The following is a 25,960-nucleotide window of genomic DNA, read 5'->3' as shown; positions in this document are numbered from 1 at the left end:
GGGAAGCATGTATATGGAGAACAGCACTGGTCCCAGAACCGATCCCTGAGGTAATCCATAATTTACTTGCGTTAGGTTGGATGATTCCCCATTTAAAGTTCATTATAAAGAAACCACATGATGTGGCTCAAGGCAGCGACAAACTGAGAACATAAAACTTTTTTCTTATCATGTTTATGTTTATGACACCAGCGCATTTACAGTAGGCTACGGATAAACAAGGAGTTTCATACTGCCATTGTTTTAACTGAAATGCACCACAACAGCCAAGTGACCCAGGTGACCCACCTTATTCCTCTGTGCTACCCACTTGAGGGGCGCAATCCACAGTTTGGGAACCCAAATCTCTGATCTAAAGGCCATGCATCGCAAATCATGGACACTCTGCAGAGGTAAGGGATGTTTTACTTATCCTTACAGAAAACCACAGGTGGTGCACAGCATGTTGTATTTCTAGCTCTACTTTTAACATTTTCTATTTAAAGTGTTGCAATATATCGCAAATGTGTATTGTATCGAAATACATAGCAATATATTGCATCGTGACCCATCTATACACAGCCCTCATCAGTGATAAACAAATGTATTTATTTTTTTAGTTTTCCGTGGTGGATGTTTCCTTATAATGCACTTCTATAGGAAAGATTTTTCACTTTCTCCATTTAAAAAGGACTCGTTTTTTTAATGGAAGCTAGTATTTATTACAAGTAAGGGTTGACAGGGCTTACCTGGTCGTTGTTCAGGTCGTTAAACATAGGTACTTTGAGTTTGTGAATTCCTATGGAAGAAAATCACAAGGTTGTGGGTTCAATCCCAGGGGGTTGCACATACCTATGTATAAATGTATAGGATAATGCTATGTAAGTTGCTTTGGATAAAAGCTGAACTGTAATTGGTGGCGTTACATGTCAAAGAGATGGCCTCTTGGCCAATGAAAGCCACAATGAAGATCAGGCAATAGTGAGACTACCCCTTAGACTAGAGTCTACCTGGGGCTACACTAGTAGGCTGTGGTATGCCTCCTAGGCATGTCAAAAAGAGGTCATATGACACAGTTAAAACTTGTTTTAGATGGAATGCAATGTGTATACACTATTTAAGGTTTAAAAAGTGCTGTATTTTCCATACCTTGCATGTTTCTATCTCCTCTTTGCCCCGCCTCTATGAAACGCACAGAGTTTTCACAAAGCTCGTCGCTCTGAAAAGCGAGGTGTGCTATGATTGGTCAGTTAACCAGTGTGTAGTGATTGGTCGAGTACTGCAAGCGTGTGACAGAAATGTAACGCCTCTTTGGAACAAATATTCCAAATATTCCATATTTGGAACATCAGGTTCCAAAGCAATTGTACAGACAGGTACGCCCACCTTACTCGCATATACAGTTGGGTGGTCTTAGTCCAATCATACCACGAACTGATGTAGATTTGTGGGGGTGTGGTTCCCCAAGCGTTTCAGGCAGGTCTAGCATTCTCTTTCGATAGAATGTCTAATGCATGTGCGGGCAGCTTATAACACACCAAAGACACAGAAAAACACGTATTCACGCTATATGACCACTTTAAAATTATTTTTAATTAGTTGGATCGACTTGTGTGTAGATAGTTTAGTTATTTCCATGAACATTGCCTTAGATGCTAGAATGGTGTTAAGAATGAAACAATAAAATCAATTTATTTATTGAATAAATAAATCAATTGAAATATGTTGAGTAAAAAATTTACTTTGAGGGACCTTGTAGATAGAAAGGTAAAGACAACTCCCCTCTGTATCATTTTGAATACTTTCCTAAATCAATCCAATTTATTTTAAATGAAGACATTTTTTTCAATGCCATTTATGCCATCCTACATACCATTCAAGTGACACATGCTGTTTTCAGACAATGAAGTGACCTTGAATTAAAATAAAATGGCTGCAAATACTAGCCTACAGTACATAGTAACAACTGCTGACCATAACACATGAATAATAAGCCTTCTTTTCAAAAAGCATTTCACATTTTATTTTGTTATTAGTACTGAAATCTGGCAACTCAATCTATAAGAATGTAGTTGACCACTAAATAACTGACACACACACAAAGTGTATGGTTTAGCAGTGTTGCATTTTCAGCCATTTCTGTCGTTTAATTTCCATATTTCCTTTACATTGTACCATACGATTTCATATTATTGCATAAAAACACATTTAAATATTGATTTAAATTACTGTATAAATTGAGAGATCTCTTCCCTCCCAACACATTATGAAATTACTGCTGTTATTTGCATTAGTGACATTACATCAGTCACAACAATGTACAGAGAGAAAATGAGAAACAGAGAGAGGGTGAAGAGTTTGTGAAAGTTTGTTTGCGTAAGTGCTAGGTGCCATTCACCATTGAGAAACACTGACAGAACTGGAGTAGGCCTGCTTCTGAACCTTTCTAATATTTCACATCCACTTCAACAGGCACATGCGCACTTTCGCATAAATACAAAAACAAATAAGTCAGAGCACATTATTCAGGACTTCTTATTTCCATTGACATATCAGTTGTTCTGATGGTAACGTAATTATGTATTTATAACTAGGACTTTGTTTACAATTCAGGTTTAATCGCTCAAATTTCAATTTATATTTATGACATATACTGTATTTCATATATTGTTCTGTTCAGCTCATGCTTCTTGTTTACAGAAAATCCATCAAAAGGAAGGGGGAGTTCACTGGGTTTTTATATGGACACTGGTGCTTTGATGTACCACTAAGAGCTTCCCTGCATGCTGTGGAAACAAAAGAGAGAAATTATAGTCGTTTAAAAAACCAATTAAATTCTAACATGTTCAGGGCTAAGTTATGTAAATGAGTTGAGTTGACTTTCATATTGTGGAAAAACCTGGAGAACAATCAAATCAAGTGCAATAAGGCAATAAGGTACGAGAACGTGTTTGTGTGTGAAGGAGATAAAGAGATTATGGGAGAGCATACAAGACTGGAAAGAAAGCAAGAAAGACACGAGTTTATCTTGTGATTTAGATCGTAAATGTTAAATCTAAGCCATAAATTCAATCAGGTTTCCTGGATTTTATTCATAGTGCTGCCCTTTCTATAGCTACTGACAGCTCGGATGAAAGACATCAATTATGAGATAAAGTAAATGGAAGGACCAGTGTGACTCATAATCCCACAGGGTAATGAACATTGACCCCCGATCCACACACACATGTTCATCTGAATTAAAAGGTGCTAAGCCTTACAGACCCCTTAAAAGACTTAATGCCAAAAACCTTGACCGTGTTGTCAGAGGTGAAAACTCTATATTGTTCTTTGCATACTGACTTCTGCTTTATTTCCAATAAGACATTTTTACCGAGAATTAAAAAAGGATCCGATTGAATCAGATTTAGCCGTGATGTGAAGCTCAAGAGACAAGTTGGAGGTGGGAGTTTGACCGCACAAAAACGTCAAGGCTCTAGTGTTAATGACTTTGCGTCACTAGAATATGTTATCATCATTATATGGTCCGTATTGGAGAGTCATCTGGCCCGAGCTTGTGTGAGCGGAGCGCGCAAACGCTGCACATAAAGGAACACGCACACCTGCAAGTCTCAGAGAATAGCTGCAACGCATCTTTCTCCTAAGACAAACTGAATACCGGCTTATTCTGTTTATTTATAAGGTATTGTCTTGTGTGTTTGTAATATTTAAATATGCATTGTATATTTAGACGTCGTTCTGAAGGCATGGTCTGCAATTCAAGTTCCTGAAGGAGGTTTTATTCAACAGGCGTGTGCTGAGCAGCGGGTTCGAGGATGTCTTGCGGTTGGGTTTTGCTGCTGGTCTCTCAGGTATTTTTGCTGCTCCTGTGCCCTGGACGCTCGCGCTGTGCCCTCGATTATCCGCACGTGAGTATCCTTTTTGAGAAGTGTGCGATAAAAAGCGCGTTAAACAACATGCAAAAACGTTTTGCTATGCCTCGTTGTTTAGCTAAACTTTATTTTTGTTTATACAAATGAAACAAAAGAATTTCACTCTTTTTGAATAACATATAGAGATATATAACAGAGATATTAGCTTGTTGTCTTTTAGCATTATTCTCTGCTTCTTTGTTGGTTGGAGAAAATACAGCTAAAATCCATTTGATGTGGCGAAGACAATGAAACGATAGTTGGGAAGGGGGAAGGATGATTCTATTAAATCCTTAATGATTCCATTAATGTGGTGTCTAACTGTTAAATGGGCTCACACCGATGTTCAGTCATGTGTTTACTGTATCTTCTTGCCCTTGGGTGACTAAGAAACTTTTTTATTGCTAGATCACGAACAAACAACATACAGTATAGATATACGTACATACAATTTGTTTATTAACATTTGTTCTTAATTTGTGGCCAGTTTATGTTATCTTTTATCATGTGAGTTTAATGATCATCACAGTGTTGATGGTATTGAGTCATTCACCTTAATGAGTCAGACATGAGTTCTTGAATCAGCCTGTTTTTGTATTGTGTACAGGATGGCAGCGAGGCTCAGCCTAAACACTTTGAGAAGCGTTATGATGATGTTGATAATGACAGTTTCATCGGCCTGATGGGGAGGAGGAGTACAGGTGAGACAGAATGAGAAAATATAAAATAAAAAATGTATTAAATTCTAAAAGAAAGTTCTTAGACAGCCAATGTCTGTTATCAAAATGAAAATAAACATTTCACAATTCAATTCTTCCAACATAAAACGATCAACACTCTTTAAAATGGTGCTTCAGACGGTTCTTCGATGCCATAGATAGAAGAACCTTTTGGTTCCAAGAACTGTTGACATCTGAAGAACTTTTCTGTTTCACAAAAGGTTCTTTATGGCGAAATAAGATTTTTCAGATTATGACAAGTCGATCCAGAGGGTTCTTTAAAGAACCTTCGACTAAATAGTTCTTTATGGAACCAAAAATGGTTCTTATGGCATTACTGTGTAGAGCCTTTTGAGCACCTGAGTGTATTGCAGGTTTGTTGGCTTTTTACATTATAGATCTGTGTGCTATAATAATTTTGTAACAAGTTTAAGATGAAATGCTAAGACAATATATATATAGTAGTACTGAAAAAAAGACCCATGAAATAAGTAGCCCTATCATCTAAGGTAATAAATATCAATTTTAAGGATTTTGTATATCAGGTTTATTATTTTTCTTCTTCACAGGTCCAAATCATTCCAAAAATTCACCATTTAGACGTAAGTGCCTATTGTTATTTTGTTTCAATATTTGCAGCGTGTGAATTAAGATGAACCAGATGACAGCTTTGTCACTTTGTCCCCTTTAGATAATATGAATGATATTTTTGTTGGACTGTTAGGACGCAGAAACACTTTGTCCGGTAAGTCTGTGTGATGGTGTGTAATGTCATTTGTAGTAGGAGATAAATGACAAATAGTTCTGCAGCATAACAGCTTTGATGTGTAGACTGAAACAGAGACTTGTATATGGACATCTAGTGGTCAGTATGGAGAGTTTTGTAATATTGCTTCTAGTAGCTTGAATAATGCTAAAATAATAGTTTTCCATTGTTTTTCTGTCTTGACAAACAGCTGTTCCTGCTTGGAAAGGGGAAAGGAAATGTAACTTTTTCTTGAAAGACAGAAAGCTGAGGTGAGTTTTGTTGGAATCCAAATAAGCATCATTTTAACAAGCAATAAGATCAGTGCCTTCATGTGATTCCTTAGAAAGACCTTTCATTAAGATCACGTGGCAAATACATTTGGCCCTTTCCAAGTATTCAAGATATAAATTATTATAAAAAATTATCATAAGCTTTATAAATGTTAAAAAAGGATTGCAATGCAATGAATGTTTCTTTGGATAAAAGTGTCTAACAAATGCATTAATGTACAATAAATGTGTCTTTACATTGTGAAATACTTTATTGTGGATGAAATCACTGAAAATTGCTGTAGAGTAAGAAAATTACCATGATTACAATATCGGCAAAATCTGTTTGTCCGTTTCCTTTTTAAAGGTTTCTGTGTAATTTATTGCTGTGCTTTTTTCTCATGAAGGTTTTGCTGTGCTGTCTGAAGCATATCTTTTTGATGTAAAACTCCATGGAATTATGCCATTCAGAAGAAAGAAACTCTTTTTTTGTCACAGAACCATTGAGTTGTATGATTTTTCATTTTGATATGGTGAAATTTATTTTAGTGTATTTTATGTGGAATATGAGTTCTTACATCTACCCCATTTTTCATAGAATGCACCTGTCTCAGATTTACTAGGTCATGATGAGAAATACAAAAATGATCCAATTGTGAGATATGATGCAATATAATAACTTGAATTGCTGCTTATACTTTATGCTACTTTATTTATGTGTTGTAAAAAACACCCAACCTGAATATAAAATATGTACTGAAATAAACTATTTTAGTAGGATCACAAATTACATTTTCTAACTTTCATAGAGACCAGACAAAAATCATTTAATGTAAAATACTTATTTAATATGCTGGTTATTGTTCCTCATTGAATCAGTTCCTTCTTGTCAAACATTTGTCTTAGCCTTTTATAAATAAAATATTGCTATTGAAGTACTGTACAGGATTCCTTCTGTAAATAAAAAATACTACCGAACAATATATATAAGCAAGTATACATTTGGAATGAAGACAAGGGCATGAAACTCAGAAACACAGATTCACTCAAATAACATTGAAAAGGAGCTTTGAAGAAAAACCTCCAGCTGTTTTTGATGTTCGGTTCTGCATCATTTCTGAAATATCTGTCTTATACACACATCACTCCAACAATCTCTGAAAGCTCCAAAGTTAAAAGACCATTAATAAAACATTTCCTTAATTCAGACAACCCGCTATGGACTAGAGAAAAAAGAAGACAAACGTTATATTGAAAATCATATCACATGATAAATGAACATAGATCTTTTTGCCTCAAGTAAAAAAATGTCTCAATAACACTTCATTGATTGTCAATTAATGAATCATATATGTTTAATTACTTGTAGCAAATAATTCTAAACCAGATTACTACTGACAACGACAGTGCTAAACTAATACAAATCTATGATCCTGCTCCTCAAACAACACAATGATTGACAATACAGCAAGTGTCCCTGTGTTTTTGATTTGAACAAATTTGAGATGAACATAGTGTAAATTATGAAATGTGTACACATGGCATTTCAACAGGCTACAAAACACACTAAAATATTTGAGAAACCTGGAAAGAGTAAAAAGAGCAAACAAGTCAAAAGCACTTGATCCAGCATTATGTTACTGAACCACAATAAAAGAAAACATACATTTCCATTACTCTGACACTTATTACTGTAAATAAACCCTGCTGAGGTTAATCAGATAATATGCAGGGAAGTTTTACCCATTCAATCACTTGAATCAAACCCGGTTTCATTGCTTTTCTAAATATTTAAGATAGTTCTTCTTGATAAGTAACTGCTGCAAAAGTGACATTGTGCTGAAAATGGTCAAAGGGCAACAGCGGTATTTATTCAAACTTTTTTATTTCAAGTTCATGGTATAGTTCGACCATTAAAATAAACTTCATTTCAATCCCTTCACATTTGTGCCAAGTGTCGAAACTAAATGGGGCAAATGGTCAAAAAAAAGGGCAGGTAAAAAAAAAAAGATGAAAGACAGAACAACGTTCTTCATTACAGTTTTCATGACAAGGCAATAACAATGGCATTACTTGTCTTGCTGTTAAAGTTAAATGGAAAAAGAGTATCAACCCCACTGTGATTTAGACCTAAAATTGACTTAGGTGGAGGAATAATATACTTCTATTGTGCATTATTTTAATAATGCTTCTGTTTGAATGTTTACCAACACCAGTACATGTATAATTCTTATGGCAATATTTGAGAAATCAAAGCAATTATATTAATTACATGATTCAGTAAACAATTATTGTACGAGGCACACAATGAACAGTATAGTTGCCATACTGAAGGTACACACTCACCCACAACTTTACAATCAGGCCTCCAAAACAAAAGCTCATTTCCAGCTCAGCCAAAAGAATCAGAAAGTTGACCAAGTCAGATTCTGGCAGAGAAAGGAAATTTACGTGGGCATAAGGATGTTTAACTTGGATTACATCAGTAAAAGATCAAAATAAACTCTTAATGACAAGGGATGTAGACACATTCACAGAGTGCAAATCTTGCTTGCAGGAAAAATGACGCCTTGCTGTCAAGGCGGGCTCAGAAACAAAATCCCATCCCATGCACAGCACTCTGGGTCTACATGTTTAAACCTTCATTTAATACAATTCTGTACTGTCAAACGTATATAAATCTAATCATTCACATACAAATTCATTATTAAGAGAAACACCCTTCCAAACGTTACCGGTTCATTAAACCACACATACATGCACACATCTCTGTGCCACAATATTTTTTCTGACATTATTCAAAACAAATAAACAAAAGGAGAAACCTCACAACCAAAGCCATCCCAAAAAGTTAAGTAGGAAGATATTAAATGTCAATTCTTAGAAAAACTAAACAGAAAGCTGCTACAGTTTTTCATTTTGTTCAGGAGATTTATTCTCTTCCTCCTTTGTTTCTACCGCCTGATTTTGCCCCGAGTCCCTGACCTTCACATTGTCTGGGACTGGTGCTTTGTCTTGTGGTACATGGGGCTCAGGGGGTTGATAGCGGTATTCGTAGCCAAAGGCACGCAAGTGGTAGGTGTAGTATTCCAACAGGTACATTTTAGATGGATCCACATAGTGGAAAGAAACAGCCAGATCTGAACAACACTGGGGTCCCTAAGAAAGAGAAGTAAAAAGACAGCATAAAGGTAAATGTGTGTCCCATAACACCTAAAAATAAATTCCATTCTTTCTTTCTTTTGTATGCCACCGATGTTATACAGAATATAAACATTCCTCTTTTTAAACATTATGAAATTAAATGCCAACAAGGGGCTTTCAAGATTTGAATAAATCACCATAACTCATGTGATATACTGCACTGTACAGACCATGTAGTCAATTTAGTTAAATATGCATGCAAGTATTGTTTACGGGACTGCTGAGAAAACCACAGAGAAATACTCACACTTCCTTGGGTCAAAGACGTGGGAATTTGCAAAAAAAATACTCTTATCGACAAACAGTACCCAGCACTTATTCAAAATTACTGTCAACGGAAAACCATTCAATCCAACTGTAATGTCATCGTGGTTTTAAATAACTAAAGTAACACACTTGGATTTTAGCTAACGACAACATTGTCTATGCTGAATTTCCGCTCACCTGCACAATAGGGTAATAACAGTAGTTCCAATACCAGAAGGTCTTGGGAAATGTGCCAGTGAGATGCGAATCGGGTACAAAGGGGTGGAACGTCTCTCTCTGAAGGGTGTCTCTGGAGTCTCCGGCCAAAACGCCCACCTTCTCCATGCACTGTCCCAAAGCCAAGTCCTCCACCGAGGAGGTATGTGTGCAAACTTTTTGGCTAAATCCTTCCACAAACCTCCTCAGAGCCTCTCTACTGAGGACGTATCCAGCCCCACCGCTCATGTAGCCCTGTTTAACATACGGCTTGAACCGGCGACCAAAATATACGGGGTCTTCGGGTGAATGATTGGCCAGGATCCAGCGTAGGTTGTCTACAATCACATAAGTGTCATCGTCTGCTTTCAGAAACCAGTCTGCCTCATCCCCGTGCTTCTCCATGACGTAGTGGAAGGCGCGTATGGTTTTCCAGTACAACTGATCCCGACCCTCCTTGGTGTTTAGGCCAACTGTGGGAAAATCTGGATCATCCACTGAGCTAATGAACACTACGATGTTGCAGTGACGACTCCATGTGGCTTTCACGTGCCGAGCTTTCTTTTCAAGGTTACTGGGACCGGTCATAACCCAACACAGAATACGCACACGTTTGTAGAGATCATCAGCTAACGTGCCATCCTCTCCTAAAATGAATTAAAAGAGAACTGAGAAATATTCGTACAGATAAAAAGACATTCATATTCCACCTAATGTCACAAATCGCAAGTCTATTAATAGAATTTGTCAACTTTGGCAAAGTTTATTGATAAACAGCTGGCATTTAAATGATCTAAGTCTATTTGTGCACTTTTTTTCCAAGGACATCCTGTGAAGCAAGGCTAGAGTCCAAAGGTCATCTCTAGAACACACAGTCGACAAAATTGTATGCAAACAGGGAAAGAACAATAAAGTCACACAACATATGGTCAAAATAAGTCATATTAAAAGACAATATTGTCTAAGAAAATGTACAGAGTGTTATGCAAGCAATAAAGAAACCTGAAACAACAGGTTAACTCTTTGTCAGATGGTATCAGGTACTAAGTCAACAAGTCCTTTGAATTGGAAGTAGTAATACATTGAGTCACTGTGTATATTGTTTTCGACCCTACCTGTCAAACACACCTATTCAGAGAACGCCTCCCCTGTGCAATTGTGAGGATCCAGATTTACTTGTTCATTTAAGATGAATTTTCACGCCACGTCACAACTATGAACAGATCTGTCACCATTTTCATGCCAAGTAGATGTGTGATTAATAGCGAACATTAGAAGTAACCATACTTTTATTAAAGTCAGAATTAAGTTTTTCAACAATTAGGCGTACATGCAGTCTAAAAGAATTTAAGCTGTATGCAAGTTCAGTTTAATATGGTGGTGTGTAACTGAAACGAAGGAAACCAACTTGGTTTACGAATAAAATGGACAACCTTACGTTACATCGTGTACAAAACACTACAAACGTTACTACTAATTCTACTATTACGTTACCTGTATGGTGCGGATGGTTGAGGTTAAAGAGAGCCGACCTCTCCTTCTTCCAGTTCCTGCTTTCCTCTTCGATCATCTCCTCCACGGTTTTCGCGTGTGTCTCCGGCCCATGAGACTCTAGGTTCCGAGTGATCCCGACCTGACGCAGGAACAGGTACAGACTGCACGTGCCCACCAGAAAGCCCACGCAGAACGCGGACCGCGCCACTAGACCTTTCATGGCGACCGGTATAGCCAGACTCCCACCTCAGAGAAACTTCACAGAGCACAGACAGTCATTATAAAAATGGCATTTGTTTCATCTATGCGAATCAGACCTGTTTGACAGCAGCACTGTAATCTTGATTTAAACGACAAAAAACCCTTGAACAAGTAACACCGTCACACCAGGATATCTAACGTTACTGAAAGTTAAACTATCAGCGAATTCTACTCAACTTCCTGGTCGACTTTTATCTTGACTGACAAATATTTGCTTAGCCAATGGAATAAATCATCAATGCCACAGAGATGACATTTACACGCTATTTTGATTTAAGAAAACAATGTACAGATGTAGGCTCCTTTTACACACGGCACAATCTTACCAGACACTCGGTTTCCTCCATAACAGAAGTGTGAAGAAGAATGGCAGGATACTGTTCCGAGCCCATTTCAATTCAAGTAATACCAAACCCAGAGATGTCTGAGCTAAATCAAAAGATTCCGCTGCCAAACAAGATATGGCAGCACCAAAAACATCATTTTAAACGCACGGAAATGTGGGTTAAACAGGTTCGTTTCAAGCTAACCACCAACGTGCTTGCTAACTGGATGTTCTCGCAGTGAAGTTACTTAGTAACGTTAAAGCCGAGGTGGAAGTGGGAGGTTCAGTTCCGTATTTAAACAAATCGTTAAAAGCCAACCCTTTAGGATTTACTCGCTGGTAGTCGATGTGTCACGGACACTGAAAAAATACACACGCCCCACATAAGTCCTGTCGCTTTATTAAACATGTTTTTCGATCGTTCGTTTCCGGAACGTGAAGCAAGGGTCGGTCAACTCTGAACCTGTTGACGTCACGCACATCGTATTTATGCCACGCCCACACCGTTTTCAGATTACTCGATGAGCTCACACGGATCGACTTTTATTGGATGACTCGCATGTCGCTCTTGTGCTTACGAGACACGTCGATAAAACGCGGTTTGTGATTGGACCACAATTGTAGCCTTGATCACATTCCATCAAAATCCACGATACTAGTGTGCGAGCCTGAAGGCTCATACCCCAGTGAATTTAGTTTTGAGATATGCTCATGTCGAGCGAAGATACTTTTTATACGTCGTACTGTTTAGATTGTTTCTAGTGAATTCCTTCCAGTGGATTGCCAAGATTAATATAACCCTTTGTTTAGTAGAACCAAAATCCGTTTATGGAAGTCTTGTCATTTTTGCATGTGCAACGCCTCTGGGCAGCTATTTATGTTATAGCAAGGCGACAGCCCTGTCTTCTTTAATGGGCAAGGGGCGTCTTTCTAAAGTCACTGGAGAAATTGCAGTTAAACAGCATAACTACGATCAGTAATGAAACATGACATTAACAAATGTTTGCATAACTTACATTGCGTCTCAAGTCTTGACTGATTGACAAGTGGCTCGTTTTCGGGAAGGCGGGACACGACCATATTGAGCGTTGCGTTCCTTGCAATTCTGAAAATAAGTGGGCGTGTCCTGCGGTTTTCACCGCGAATTGATTGGATGTGTAAAAACAACTGGAGCGTTGATTTAAAAAGTGAAACTGGCAGCAGACTGACAGTTGAAGGGGAGGAGTCATTTAAAAAGAAAATGACCCACATTGATAAGCTATTTACTATAAACAAAGCAATTATGCTGGCGAACAGCTGCGAAAGTCTCCGATGTTTTATATTTATTTTGTTTTTGCTGTTTATATAGACAAGAATCGTAACAGACAATTGTGATCCCATGACACTTATTTCAGTGTCATTTTAAGGGCAGAAAACAGCATCTTATTCCCTCATAGATCAAATGTGCTTGGATTTTCTAAATTAGGGTATGCTTAAATTATTAACAAACAATTCAGATTATAATGAAACATCATTTACATTATGTCAAATAAACTATTACCTTTTTACAACAAAAACAGCCCTTAAGTGCCAAGAACGCATAGAAATGGTGCCTAAAAGTGGATTACAACATTTTTGAAAGCCTTTCTCAAGAGAACCCTAAAGGGAAAGTGCACCCAAAAATGATGTCATCATTTAACGTTACTCACCGTCAAGTTGTTCCAATCCTGTATAAATATTTTTTTTTCTGCTGGACACAAATACCTTTATACAAGTTTGGACCAACTTGAAGGTGAGTAAATTATGTCATAATTTAAATATTTTGGGTGAACTATCCCTTAAACAGAAAAACAAGAGTATACCTTACAATGAAACTAAAACTGCTTAAAGCCCAGGGCTAGGCTTCGTAATGGATTAAAAAATCTGTCAAAATATTTTCAGTCCAATGGGCAAAATATGTATAAATGTAAGAAAAATAAACTTAATTTTACTCAGTAAAGTGCAAGAAATCATAATTACTACCACCATACGTCACTCCAACCACTTAATGGCGTGTCTGATTTATGCAGATTTCCTTGACCCTCAAAAGCAATATTATTGTGACTGTATTTGTCTGGTCAAGAGAACAGTGTGGTCCATATTGCCTTGAAGCAATGACTACATTTTCAAAACACCAGATAAATTGCAAGTATTTGTGTGATAGGAGGACATTCTATCAAATACTTAAAGAACCTTGGTAAATTATTGGTTGATGTCAAAAACATATTTTTCAAATCTCAATTCAAAGGTGAAGGTGAATGGACACAGAATGAAAGTGATTTGTATATTTGTACATAAATTAAGAGAAAACAGGCAGCACTATGAACAAATCAGCAATGATTACAGAAGATCATCAGAGTTTATGGCAGTGGGCTGAACTCGTCAGGGTTCATATGACCAGAAGGTTCCAGAAGAACAGACGAACCACAATGATAATAACTAAAGGACAATCAATTGCACTCGGTTGAAAAGTGAAGCCTGATCAGCTGTTTGTTCTGGTCAGAGAACAATGTCTGTCGACCTCTTAGAAGTCTGCTTCATCAGAATCACTGTTTACTGTCGACTGGCTCTCATCCTGTTTCTCCCCCCACACAAAACTGTAGTTATTTTCTAACTCTTGCTGCCTCTTCTGTTCTTTATGTACTTCCTCTGTGCCTCCAGTCTGTGTGAAAATAGAGCAAACACAAGAAACACATAACTAACCTTTTTCATCAATGGTGGTCGTTTAAACAAACAGAAAGCGGACAAACAGGTATGTTCAGACATCATGTAAACTGAAGTCTGCATAACAGACCTGTTTAAAGGAAAACATACCAGACAGGCCAAGTTGTGTGTTTCAATATAACAATATGCAAATAAACACATGCAGTTGTTTAACACATCAATAAATGTATTCATTAATGTATATTGGTTTGACTTGTATAACTGCTTGTACTAGTAATTAATATACCAAAAGATTGATGAGAAGTTCTCTAAATGACTTCGTATCCTCCTCTGTAAGCCACTGATCTCCTGCTTCCTCCGCTGTTTTACGGGTTAAAATCTTCACTTCAATCTTGCCTGAAAAACATGCCCAAAATCCTTAGATATTGACACAAATTCATTTAAACAACTGCAGCCACAATGGTTTACCAACAGAAGACCATAGATGATTCATTTTTCTCTCACACACACATACACGCAGCTGAAAGATGTAGAGACAGGACTGATGCATGCAGAGAAGCTAATGAAGTCTGTGGGAAGCGATAAAGATGAGTGGCGTTCATGCTCATAAACCTCCATGTTTTATCGGCATAAACATTATGTCAAATCCAAAACCTGAAAAACTGGAGCAATACCCCGTGGTGACAAATAAGGGGGAACACCATAATAACTTTATTTTTCCTTTTAATATCATTCTTAAGGCAGACAAGGATCGGTTTTCTATAGCCATGCAAAAGCCAGCATCAAGTGGGAAAACACCCAAATCATTGTCAGATTGAAGTTTCCCAATATAGTCTTTAGGCACCCAAGTTTAAAAGTGCCCTGCGAAGACCACACGTGTGAAATAGGTTCAAAGGGCACAAAAATTAAGTATAAAGGTTATGTTTATTTAAGAAAATTACCAATGAACACTTGGAGCAAAGCTAAAGCAGAAGAACGTTTTCAGAAGCAAAAATTTGGTCTTTGCCCCCCGCTCACAAAGACACACACAGGAAAACAGGAACACTTAAGTGTGTGTGCTGGTGTGTGTTCCGGCCTACCTTCGGCCTTGATGCCGGCTCTTTCTAGCTGTTCTTTGACCACTTCCTGAATCTGCTGCCACTGGGGGTCGCCCTCGCCCAGTTCCTGCACCTTCACACCACCCTCATCATCATTGTTGCCCCCGGCAACTGCTCCTGCAGCCACACCTCCGCCCACTTTATACTTAGTCACCCTGACTTTAACCTCACCACTGCTGCCTGTTTCGGCTTGGGTGAGAGACAGAGGGAAGGGGAGGTTACCGCAGATACAGCGGAAATTCTCACTCCCCATTTTACATAATATAGTCTCTCTATTAATGTAATGGCCCAATCAGCAATGAGCAACAGTATGATAGGGTGTAGTGTAAGTGTTAAAGGTGATAATGATACTTTGTCATACAATGAAGAATATAGTGGCCCCCAAAAAACCAGTTGGAACAATTGGATAGCCAAATTACAAAACTAAGGGACATTTGCTTTAAAATAATATGTTCAAATAATAACAAGTTTAGATAAGTTTGAGGAATAGTAACAAATATGGTTGTTCAAGCAGTTAAAGTGTCCATTGTTATGGTCCAGTTTCCATTGGTCACCAGAGTAAATATGAAGGGAACCAACTTTATAAATTTACTAAAAACAGACTAGCATCATTTGTTTGCAGATGGTTAGATATTTTTTGAGGCCACTGTATAAAACCTATGAACACATTTATAGACATGATACAATGCAAATATTGCATAGTGTGCTCGCATGCAAGTTTCTAAATACCTGTGGTGCAAATATGAAAGTTACAAGCAATTTTATGAAGCATCCATTCATGTACTCACACCCGCACCTGTTCACTCAGCATCCATTCATTATATTTACAGTACCTGGTGTTTTAGGAACCAGGTCTGGGCTGCTGGCTGAATTGCCTCGCTCTTTGGTATGTGAAGAATGTAGGTTTTCATGCACGTCTGTGTTTTTTTCTTCTTCTTGCTCAATCTCATGTTCGCTTTTGTCTTCAAGACGATCCAAAAGTTTCCCCAGCGTGTTCTCCAGAGTTTGTGTAGCCTGAGACCGATCAAACTCTCCCTTAAGACCTTCATTCTCCAACTCCTGCTGGGCCTGGAAAACAAACACCTGCTAAATGCAAATTCATGGCCAACTGTAATCTTTATGCAAGCAGTAGATTGCATACTTCCTCTATTATGTTGTCAAACTCTTTCTGCATTTCCTCTTTTATTTCTTCTATTTTAGAGGACGGGATGGGGGACATATCAGCCATCTCCTCTTCAAACTCCTGCAGCAGTCTTTCATCTCCTTCTTCCACTTCCACATCGCTTTCTGTAATCTTTCTTTTTTCCTTCGCCTCTCCCTTTTGAGCTGACTGCTGGCTCTCTTTCTCCAGCTCGGCTTTCCTGTTCTAAACATTTACAATACATTTAGTCATTTAGCAGACGCTTTTATTCAAAGCGATTTACAAAGAGTTCAGGGAGCAATAGGCGATATGTCATACAGGAGCAATAATACAAAGTTACTAGTTTCAACAAAAGCTAGACCACTACCTGTTGAGAGAAAGAGAGATGGTTAGTGTACATTTTCTTTTTCATTTGTCTGTCAATTATTTTCAGAAGAGATGGGTTTTAAGTCGTTTTTTGAAGGCTGTGAGCGATGTGGTTGACCGGACTGTATAAGGAAGAATGTTCCACCAGGAAGGAGTTTTGAAGGAGGATGAGCGGGAAAGTGATTTACTGCCCTTTTGAGAAGAATATAAAATAAGCCGCTGGTTTTCTGAATGCAGGGTTCTTGATAGGGTATAGGAGTGTAGGAGGGTGTGAAAGTGCAGATCCAGTGATAGTCCTGTGGGCAAGAATTAGTGACTTGAATCTGATACGGGCTTCAACTGGTAGCCAGTGGAGAGAGATGAAAAGGTGTGTCACATGAGCCCTAATGTTGAATATCGGCATGATAGCATTTGTCTTTACAATGAGATCATTGAAAGACAGCTGTTCTTCAAATATGGCTCTGAGGTTCCTGGCTGTTTTGGAAGGAGTGATTGTGGTATTCCCAAGTTGGATGGTAAGATCGTGTTGCACCGTGGGGTGTGCAAGAAACACTAGTAGTTCTGTCTTGGCCGGGTTCAGCTGGAGGTGATGCTCTTTCATCCAAGCTGAGATGTCTTCTAGGCAGGCTGTTATGCGAGCTGCTACAGTGGTCTCGTCTGGGTGAAACGAGATGTAGATCTCGGTGTCATCAGCATAAGAGAAGCCGTGTGCCCGTATGATGGGCCCAAGGATTACATATTAAATCAACATTTGTTGACTCTTTGTGCCTATATCAAGAGTCAGGTAGACAATGACAAAAATAATGTACCTAAGAAACATCTGAATAAACAGAAATGACATATTTGTGGCAGAAATAAAATAATAAAAAATGAGGGCGATGGTTTGCATAGTAAGAGAATGCATAAAATAATCAAGGTTGTAAAAGGGGTTTACAATAAACTAACCAAGAAAATAAACACACAGCTACATATTTTGTTCTGAGTCAGTTACCCATTCATTTAAAACAACAAACCTTGGTTCAGTGCAGTACTCAAACAGCTTCGCCCGTCCAAAGACGATACTCAATGCACACTGAATAGGGAGATAAAAGTGGCTGAGAGAAACTACACCAAAAAGCTGGAAAACCAGTTCTCAAGCAACAACCCTACATTAGTGTGGAAGGGCCTGAAAGCCTTCACCAGTTAAAAGTCCCCATCCCCTAGCACCCTGGCGAATCAACTCTAATGCAGTCAACATGGGGCTGCACTACATCCTCCAACATCTGGCCAAACCAGGGACTTATGCAAGGATCCTGTTTGTGGACTTCAGCTCCACTTTCTACCCCACCGTCCTGGATACCCTCCTGTACAAACGGACACAGCTCTAAATGCCCACCTCCCTCTGTCAGTGGATCATCAGCTTCCTGACAGACAGACAGCAGCTACTGAGACTGAGCAACCTTACATCCAACACCCACACCATCAGCACTGGTGCTCCTCAGGGATGTGTGCTCTTCTCCCTCTACAGTAATGACTGCACCTTCTGAAATTCGCATATGACAGCATAGTCATCGTTCTCATCCAGGATGGCGACGAGTCTGCTTACAGACAAGAGGTTGAGCATCTGGCTGTTTGGTGCAGTCAAAACAACCTTGAGCTGAATACGCTCTAAACTGTGGAGATGACAGGGGACTTCAGGAGAAACACCCCTGCACTCACTCCCACTCACCATCACCATCACGAACAGCACTGTGGCAGCGGTGGAGTCATTCAGGTTCCTAGGCACTACCATCTCACAGGACCTGAAGTGGGACATTCACATAGACTCTATTGTGAAAAATGCCCAGCAGAGGTTGTACTTTCTTCGTCAGCGGAAAAAGTTTAACTTGCCACATGCACAGATGACACAGTTTTACTGTGTAAGCTGTCACTGAATCGATTCTGTGGTCTTCTATAATTGTTTGGTTTAGCTCAGCCAGCTAATCAGATAGAAGACTGCAACAGACTGTTAGGACAGCTGAAAGGATAATTGGTGTCAGGACTTGTATAACTCCAAAATGGAGGTAACATCATCAACTCGGCCACAACCAAAAAAACACACACAACAAATTCCTTGTGTGTTTGCACACACTAGGCCAATAAAGCCTAACCAAACATCCACCACAGGATACACTGCCCTCTAGTGGACAGAAAATAAATACTCCCTGTGACTTCAAGAACTGCAATATTTACCTTTTGGTTGCTCTCTCTGAGGTGCTGCACAAACTTCATCAGGTCTGTTGGGTCTGTGATGATTTTAAAATTAAACTTTTCCTCCCCAAATACTGAACAAAAAGAGAAATAATACATAAGAAAGTGGACACTGCATAATTGTTTATTGAATTGTATTAATTGAAATTGAATAAGTACATTTATTTTAATTAATATGTATATTACTTAATTATTTTATGCACTTAAAGGTTTTCTTACCGTCATCATGCGAAGAGCTTTTCTGAGGCTCCTGAGGGGTCTGTAAGATCATTGTTAAAAATTAAACCTTTACCGTTTTAGAGAGATTTAACAACTGCACAGGAGTAAAGCCAACAGGAAGTGTTGTACCTCGGAGTCTAATGTTTCTGACTCTGTGCTGGCTGGTTTAGTAACTCCCTCCCAGAAGTCCTTGTCTTCTGGCTCTTCACTCACAGAGTCCCCCTCAGCTACTTCAGCTTCAACAAAACAAAAAAATAGATGTAATATTGTTTGGCAGAGATTAAAATGTCATGAAGACACCTGGTGGAAAATGACACTATGTACATACATTTAAAGTTAACCAATGTGTTTAATAACAATGTGTGTCAGTAACACAAACATGTTACATGTTGATGTTTAATACTTAGGACGCAAGTATGAGCATCAACAACAGTGCTGCTTGTCTTACTGTGTGTTCACACCAAGTGCGAATGAGGCGTCAAGCGCGAGTGATTTACATGTTAAGTCAATGCAAAGACGCGATAGACGCACTTGAGCGTTATTTGCGCGAGTTGAAAAATCTGAACTTTGGCGGAAATTCGCGCCGTGTTAACCAATCATGAGCCTGCTCTTGTAGTGACGTGCTTATGACATAGCGAGCGGAGGCAGAAATCTGAAACAACAATGAAGGACTGCGCCTCCGAAGGACCCAGACACGGTGCCGAACGAGTCTATGTCTATCTTCAGCCTTCCATAGCACATAATGCGCAGCTACCCTCTCAATAAAATCCATGTCCGCCATTTCACAATCAGACAGGAGCCTGGCAGAAGCCCCTCCCATGACGCGAATTTCACGCGCGAATGGCACGAATTTCACGCATGAATGGCGCGAATTTCACGCGCGAATGAAGCGAGTAAAATCCAAATGTTCAAGCATCCAGCTACTCGCGAATAGCGCGTTGTATATCGCTGTCTGGATGCAAACCTTTGGTCTCTGAAACTGAAGGCTCATCTGAATGGACTGCCGCCGACTCAGTTTTGTCGTCCTGAACTCCCTCATTCTTTTCATCCTTTGACAAAATTTCATCCAGGTTCCTGAGCTCCTCTGAGATTTGCTCCACTTTACGTTTGGTGTCGGCTAAGAACGGAAAGAGAGTGAGTGAGAAAGATAACTGCAAAGACAGATGTCCAAGTGCTAAAAATAATGCATCAATTAGAGTACAGTGTATGATTAAATGTAGGCTGATTGCTTCCCCTCATCTATGGGGGCAACACTTCCGTAACAAAGACATTTGCCATGAATAGAACATGTAGACAAAAGACAGAACAATGTATCTATCATTCAAATCAGACCACTTTTAAGTCTAATTAAAGCTTTCTAGGTCTCCTTTACCTGGGATTTATACGATAATTCGCACAACGCTTCTCTATAGCCTCTAAATGTAGTAAAACTGCTCCAACTTACAGACTTGAGCTTTGACGTAGTCCATATACTGCTGGGCACTGAGTGCGGGTTGGCACACAATGCCTTGCGGCTTGGCAGTTGAGGGAGGGCGGAGGAGGGGGTGCTGGCATGTACGAGAGGTTTGAACTGTCAGTACGTAGCGACAGGACTGAGGTTCATCTACCCGTGCAATATAGTCACTAGAGCCTTCCTCGCAAAGAAACTGTTATTGAGAAAAAGCAGTCACATTTATGGGATGAACAGCTCACTTCTAAAATCTTCATTAATCATTAATGATGGCAGGTTGACCTGAAAAGGATATTTTTGGTAACAACATCTACATGACCTGGAAAGACCAGGTGGGACTATGGGTAGAAGTGTGTGTGGAGGGACTCTCTTACTCTAACTTCTGTTTCTCTGGGATTGCCGTTCAGGTCACATTTGGAGCCGTTGACATAAGACTGACTGTGGTACCTTTTCAGTTTGTGCTGCTTAGATGCCTAAACACAGGAAAATTATGATTTTACAATTTTATCAAAACAGATGTGTGCTTTTTGACTTAAGTTGCCTTCTAAACAAGAAAAAAGGCAATTAAAGAACAACTGAGAGAAAAGAGAATTTGTATATACAAATTTAGCACATTAATCTTAAGCTTTACCTTGGCAGTTTCATTAGTCCAGTCAAACTCTGAATCATAATATCCCAAAAAGAGCACATCTCCCTTGATCTCTGAATCTATAGGCACAGACATGAAATGGCTTTTACTGTAAAATAATTGTGCATACTTTAAACAACTCTGTAAATGTCATGTAAGCAATTTATATAAGTCTAAAGGCCAAGCTAAAAGCCAGATCGAGAAAAAAGTTATATTACATTTAATAACATGAATCCCAGTTATATATTAAAATTAATTATACAACATTATAATGAAAAATACATTTATTTCATGGTAATTATACAGCAACCATTGACGCTTTTTGTACTTCATAAAATACCATGCGACTGTACTTTTGGTATACTAAATTGGTAACTAATTTTGTACTTAATGCACTTTAATTGTGCAGAAGTAGTGCTAAGGTATAATTAAAGCATATTTGATTGTGCTAAAGCGGAACTACTGCAAGTATACTTCAGGTAAACTTTAAATATCTTGCATTCAAATACTGATCTTATAAGAAAATCATACAATCCTTATCAAGTGACATTAAAACACATCTTAGGCTTTAAAGGCTTGTCCACACCCTGACAATAATCGCGCGTGTTTATCGTCCACGTTTAACGGCTCGTAACTAAACAAAGGGCGCCAATGTGAGTGTTCACACGGAAGTAAAAAAACGGCAGGTGTAAAAGCGTCATTTTTAAAAACGGCCTCGGGCTCGTTTTTTGGCCCAACAAATGAGATTGGCTGCTGAAGTTACAGTAAAACATGACTTTGCCGTCTTGCCGAGCACACATTGACGAAGAGGAAGCAAGATGAATAATTTTTCTGTGTGACAAGCATAGGCCGTATCACAATTCCAAGAACGCAAGGGACAGACTTGTGTTCTCGTAGAGACATGTCTTGCGAAGCAGCCTCGGAAGAACAAACTTAAATGGACGTGCCGCAGTGACCTCAAGCGGTTTTCTGTACACGCGCAAGGCTGCATTTGATGCAACCTTGATATCGAGAACACATCCGGACACTTTCATGCGTTCTCTATTCTTGTGTTCTGGAGTTTTGTAACGGACTTTGACGTTTATTGTTGACGTAGAGCGAAAACACAAGGCAGCGGAAGAAAAAATATTGAGAAATGGCCTTAAAGTTGCATAACATAATCATAAATTATTCTTTGGGTAAAGTAATTATAATACTTAAAATTTACTTTGTCATTGGACTGTTAAATGTTAAATAGATTCAAACCACATTCAATGTGCATGTGCATCTATTTTAATAACAAAAGTTCAGTAAGCAAATTATATTTGTATCGGCCAACAGTTGTTCATCTCAAAGACAAAAAGTGTCCGAATCAACCTGAATTCATCCTTCATAACATGAACGATTGAACATACCTTCTAAATGGTATTGCTTAACATGCTGACCATAGCATAACTCATAAGTCCACCAGTCTTTGGTCTAGAAACAGAACAAAAAAAAAGAAGGCAGGTCACTGTGACATGCATTTTATTTTTTTGTATAAAGAATTTTAAGCAATGCATCTCAACCATTTTCATATCAAGGCCCCCCATTGTCCCAAACAAAACCTGTAGGCCAAAGGACCGCACGAGACGGGAATCGATCCCGGGTCGCCGTGAGCCTACTAGCGCTATATATTGGTGCACTAACCACCAGGTTATTGGCGCCGACCCTAGTCATTCATGTCTATCAGAAGTAGTGCACATTCAGTAGTGTAATATTGGCACCCTTGGAAATATGAGCAAATACGGCTGTAAAAATAAATCATCGTTTCTCGTTTTATTTAAAAAGATCTACAAAATTCCTAAATTTAGTTTAAGTAAAACAATTTGAATTGAGGGGAAATATCACAATGTGTTTCCTCTAATACACCCTGGCCACAATTATTGGCACACCTAGAAATTCTTACGAGTAAAATATCTCCCAGGTATATGCCCATTAATATAAAAATTTCCTAAAAACAACAAGGTGACTAGGAACATGATGTTGTCCATGTTGACTTCTTTTTGCACAGGAAAATAATATTAAGTAACAAAAAGCCCAAACCCCCTTAATCATTCATCACAATGGGGGAAACCAAAGAATATAGGTCCGTGTAACACTTCGCAATTCAATTTTCAGACCATACAATGCAAATACAAAAATGAAAAATTGTAACAAAATGTCTGTTTTTATCTTTTTTTTGTCAATGGATTGTTGTCAATTTTCTCTAATTTTTTTATTTTACCTTTACTAAATTGTGACTTAACAAATGATCATTTAAACAAATGAAAAGAGCGTATATACCATTTTGCTTCTTTTTTGTCTTGCCATTTGCGCTGTACCATTAGCACAGGGGTGTGGACTGCAACGGTTTTATATTACTTTACTTTAAAAATAAAGGAAAACTGCACCTCCACCACCACAAGTTGTTTGGGACACTGTTCAAGAAACAAATCTTCTGCTCTCATGCAAAAATAAACCCCACCATATTAGTTTGACAAACAGGACTGGGGTCTATGGCCAGATGAAATTAAAAGAGTTTTTGGCAGCAATAACACAATATAGGTTTGGTGCAAACAGGGATAAAAAGTGTCCACATTTAAATATACTGCAGATGTTAAGTGTTTTGGCCATAATTTCATACCAAAGGTTCTGGACATCTTGTTCAGATACGCTGCTTTATCTATTATATCAAATACCAACAGATAAAAAAAATCTAATTTGACTGGCTCTGCTAGAAATCTTATAATGGGTCAAAAGTTAGATCTTCCCTCAGCACATTGGTTCAAAACAAATATCCAAATGAACACAAAATGGGTCACTAAACACAAAATCAAGGTCCTGCCATAGCCATCGCAGTTCCCTGACCTGTACCCTAGAACCTGACTGGGATGAATTGAAGAAGATTTAGCACCAACATTTGAAGGATCTGGAGAAATTCTTGACGGAGGAATGGACTCGGATGACTCTCAAAACTCATAAAGTTGAGAAGCAATGCAGATTTATTTTGACAATAATCCTCATATTTACCAAAGGTACCAAGTCATCATTTATTTAGCCTTATGTCATTCAAACCTGTATGACGTTTCTTCAGTCAAACACAAAGATATTTTGAGAAATGTCTTGATAGTTTTGTGTGAAAGTCAGTGGGGGACATTACCATAGATATTCCAAATATCGTACCGTGTTCTGCAGAAGAAAGTCATACAGGTATGGAACGACACGAGGGTGAGTAAATGATGATCTTTGGGTGAACTACCCCTTTAATGTTTCTGCGCTAAATTGTTTTGGTTTGCGAGATGTCAACCTTAATCAGGCAGTCGGCGGTCTGCATGGGCGTGAGAAGCTCCGGGACTCCCGGACCATTGTAACCCTGCACGTCAGGCTCTGACACTGGGTCCTGATGGAAGCGAACTGCCTGCGCTGGCAGACGACACTCATACAGCTGCTTGAATTTGTTGGAAACCACCATCACATCTTCTATCTAAAAACAGGAACAGAAAGAGAATGACAGAAACAGAGAAAAGAAAATGAGAACCAGGCAGAAAGATAGCACGTTACATTTAGCTCAATGTAATGCGATATATTATCGTCAGCATATGACTGTTATAAACAGGCACAGATAGATAGAACCGTTCGGAGAGATAATAACCTGCTGTCACATTAGCAGATTAATTCCACCACTTGTTACTTAACCTGCTTTACTAGCCTGTAAAACCAGCAGACAGTGGATTTAATGGGAAACGTCACCATGCTCTCATATATATGCAGTTTACTGTTGGATTCTGCCTACATTCTGTCTAAATGTGATTAAAGATAACAGCTGTATTAGCAAACAAACATCTCGTGCTAACTGGAGCCATTAGCCAAGAGTCTTACCTGTCCCATAATAACAGGATAGGGCAGAATCTGTATTCCATATTTCATTTCATTTAACTCTTCCAAATTTAAAAAAGCAGACGCGGACAAAATAAACGTTAAGAAATAAACATACAATCCTCTTAACCATTTAGTTAAGGAGGGAGCCATGGTCCTCTCATATCGCAAACTAGCGTTGTAAAATGACTTATTTTGGTACGTGCCCAGGCAACGTGGATTGGATAACGTTATAAAAGGTTGAGATTTGATTGGATAGTGGAAACATCAGTCAAGATGAGAGCGTGTGTTCATTGGCTATCTTTCCATTATCAGCCACGAAATTGACGTTCATTGGACCTGCTGTGCTTGAGACAATGTAATGTTGTGCTTTTGCCTCTTGGAGGCACTGTTGAGTCAGAACTGCGTTCTGAAGGCAACCCATGCAACGTCAGTCCCATTTTTGGAACGCATGTGATGGTCGGAAATTGTGAATTAGCATAGGATACTTAAGATAAAATAGCACAATTCATACGGAACATTCAAAGTCTGTTTTACTACATTTGTAATTCACAGATATTTATTCAGACTAGTCATCGACCATTATTGCCGTTTTTCTCCCCAACCCTTTAAAACTATTTTTATGCGAATAAGTCGAAGCAAATGTCGGATAATTAACAAACGCCGCTGAGGCGCAGATTGTAAAAAGCATAGGCCTAAAGCTTGTCTAGAATGCAACAAATAAATACAACTATGTAAATTTGTTAAACATGGCAATGTTTCATGAGATGGATGAAGACATTTTATAAGATCAAAGGTCTATCCACACTTTTGTTGTTAACCGTGTAGAGAAAAAACCTTGGAAATGGCTAAAAGTAGACTGTTTTAGTGGAGACGAAGACGCGTAGATTTCGTTTAGCT

General features: G+C 38.6%; 3 protein-coding genes across 4 annotated transcripts; 1 reads left to right on the top strand and 2 right to left on the bottom strand.

The window, feature by feature from the left end:
- The first annotated feature begins 3,515 nt into the window (after positions 1-3,515).
- Positions 3,516-6,558, top strand: tac3b (tachykinin precursor 3b). The gene is made up of 7 exons (XM_079460790.1): positions 3,516-3,661; positions 3,769-3,887; positions 4,498-4,591; positions 5,179-5,211; positions 5,301-5,354; positions 5,566-5,626; positions 6,034-6,558. The coding sequence occupies exons 2-7, from the start codon at positions 3,795-3,797 to the stop codon at positions 6,050-6,052; spliced, it is 354 nt and encodes a 117-aa protein (XP_079316916.1). The 5' UTR covers positions 3,516-3,661; positions 3,769-3,794; the 3' UTR covers positions 6,053-6,558.
- Positions 6,456-11,866, bottom strand: c1galt1lb (core 1 synthase, glycoprotein-N-acetylgalactosamine 3-beta-galactosyltransferase 1, like b). 2 transcript variants are annotated; one of them, XM_079460788.1, is made up of 4 exons: positions 11,374-11,866; positions 10,787-11,042; positions 9,275-9,939; positions 6,456-8,785 (listed from the first exon to the last, which is right to left on the bottom strand). In XM_079460788.1, the coding sequence occupies exons 2-4, from the start codon at positions 11,004-11,006 to the stop codon at positions 8,531-8,533; spliced, it is 1,140 nt and encodes a 379-aa protein (XP_079316914.1). In that variant the 5' UTR covers positions 11,007-11,042; positions 11,374-11,866; the 3' UTR covers positions 6,456-8,530. The 2 variants fall into 2 exon arrangements, with proteins under 2 accessions (XP_079316914.1, XP_079316915.1); XM_079460789.1 differs by lacking the exon at positions 11,374-11,866 and having other exon boundaries at positions 10,787-11,157.
- Positions 11,867-12,524: 658 nt separating this feature from the next.
- Positions 12,525-25,262, bottom strand: os9 (OS9 endoplasmic reticulum lectin). The gene is made up of 15 exons (XM_079460787.1): positions 25,064-25,262; positions 24,492-24,668; positions 22,579-22,642; positions 21,188-21,264; positions 20,931-21,029; positions 20,551-20,752; positions 20,071-20,223; positions 19,236-19,342; positions 19,107-19,146; positions 18,870-18,961; positions 16,293-16,517; positions 15,985-16,219; positions 15,134-15,340; positions 14,341-14,450; positions 12,525-14,052 (listed from the first exon to the last, which is right to left on the bottom strand). Exons 1-15 carry the CDS (start codon positions 25,211-25,213, stop codon positions 13,915-13,917), a joined length of 2,076 nt encoding a protein of 691 aa, XP_079316913.1. The 5' UTR covers positions 25,214-25,262; the 3' UTR covers positions 12,525-13,914.
- Positions 25,263-25,960: the final 698 nt, after the last annotated feature.

The sequence above is a fragment of the Barbatula barbatula genome (genome assembly GCF_947034865.1).
Source record: "Barbatula barbatula genome assembly, chromosome: 7".
NCBI classification, from domain to species: domain Eukaryota; kingdom Metazoa; phylum Chordata; class Actinopteri; order Cypriniformes; family Nemacheilidae; genus Barbatula; species Barbatula barbatula.
Note: the sequence above shows the minus strand (reverse complement) of the source record. Positions and strands in the feature narration are given on the sequence as shown.

Coding starts and splice junctions, on each gene's coding strand:
- os9 (XM_079460787.1), bottom strand. CDS start 25,213: ATGGCTCCCTCCTTAACTAAATGGTTAAGAGGATTGTATGTTTATTTC. Junction 16,518..18,869: donor TCAGAGAGAGCAACCAAAAG/GTAAATATTGCA, acceptor GTAAATGTTTAG/AACAGGAAAGCCGAGCTGGA. Junction 14,451..15,133: donor AGCCGGCATCAAGGCCGAAG/GTAGGCCGGAAC, acceptor CATGTTTTTCAG/GCAAGATTGAAGTGAAGATT.
- tac3b (XM_079460790.1), top strand. CDS start 3,795: ATGTCTTGCGGTTGGGTTTTGCTGCTGGTCTCTCAGGTATTTTTGCTG. Junction 3,888..4,497: donor GTGCCCTCGATTATCCGCAC/GTGAGTATCCTT, acceptor TATTGTGTACAG/GATGGCAGCGAGGCTCAGCC. Junction 4,592..5,178: donor GATGGGGAGGAGGAGTACAG/GTGAGACAGAAT, acceptor TCTTCTTCACAG/GTCCAAATCATTCCAAAAAT.
- c1galt1lb (XM_079460788.1), bottom strand. CDS start 11,006: ATGAAAGGTCTAGTGGCGCGGTCCGCGTTCTGCGTGGGCTTTCTGGTG. Junction 9,940..10,786: donor CAACCATCCGCACCATACAG/GTAACGTAATAG, acceptor AATTCATTTTAG/GAGAGGATGGCACGTTAGCT. Junction 8,786..9,274: donor GTTATTACCCTATTGTGCAG/GTGAGCGGAAAT, acceptor TCTCTTTCTTAG/GGACCCCAGTGTTGTTCAGA.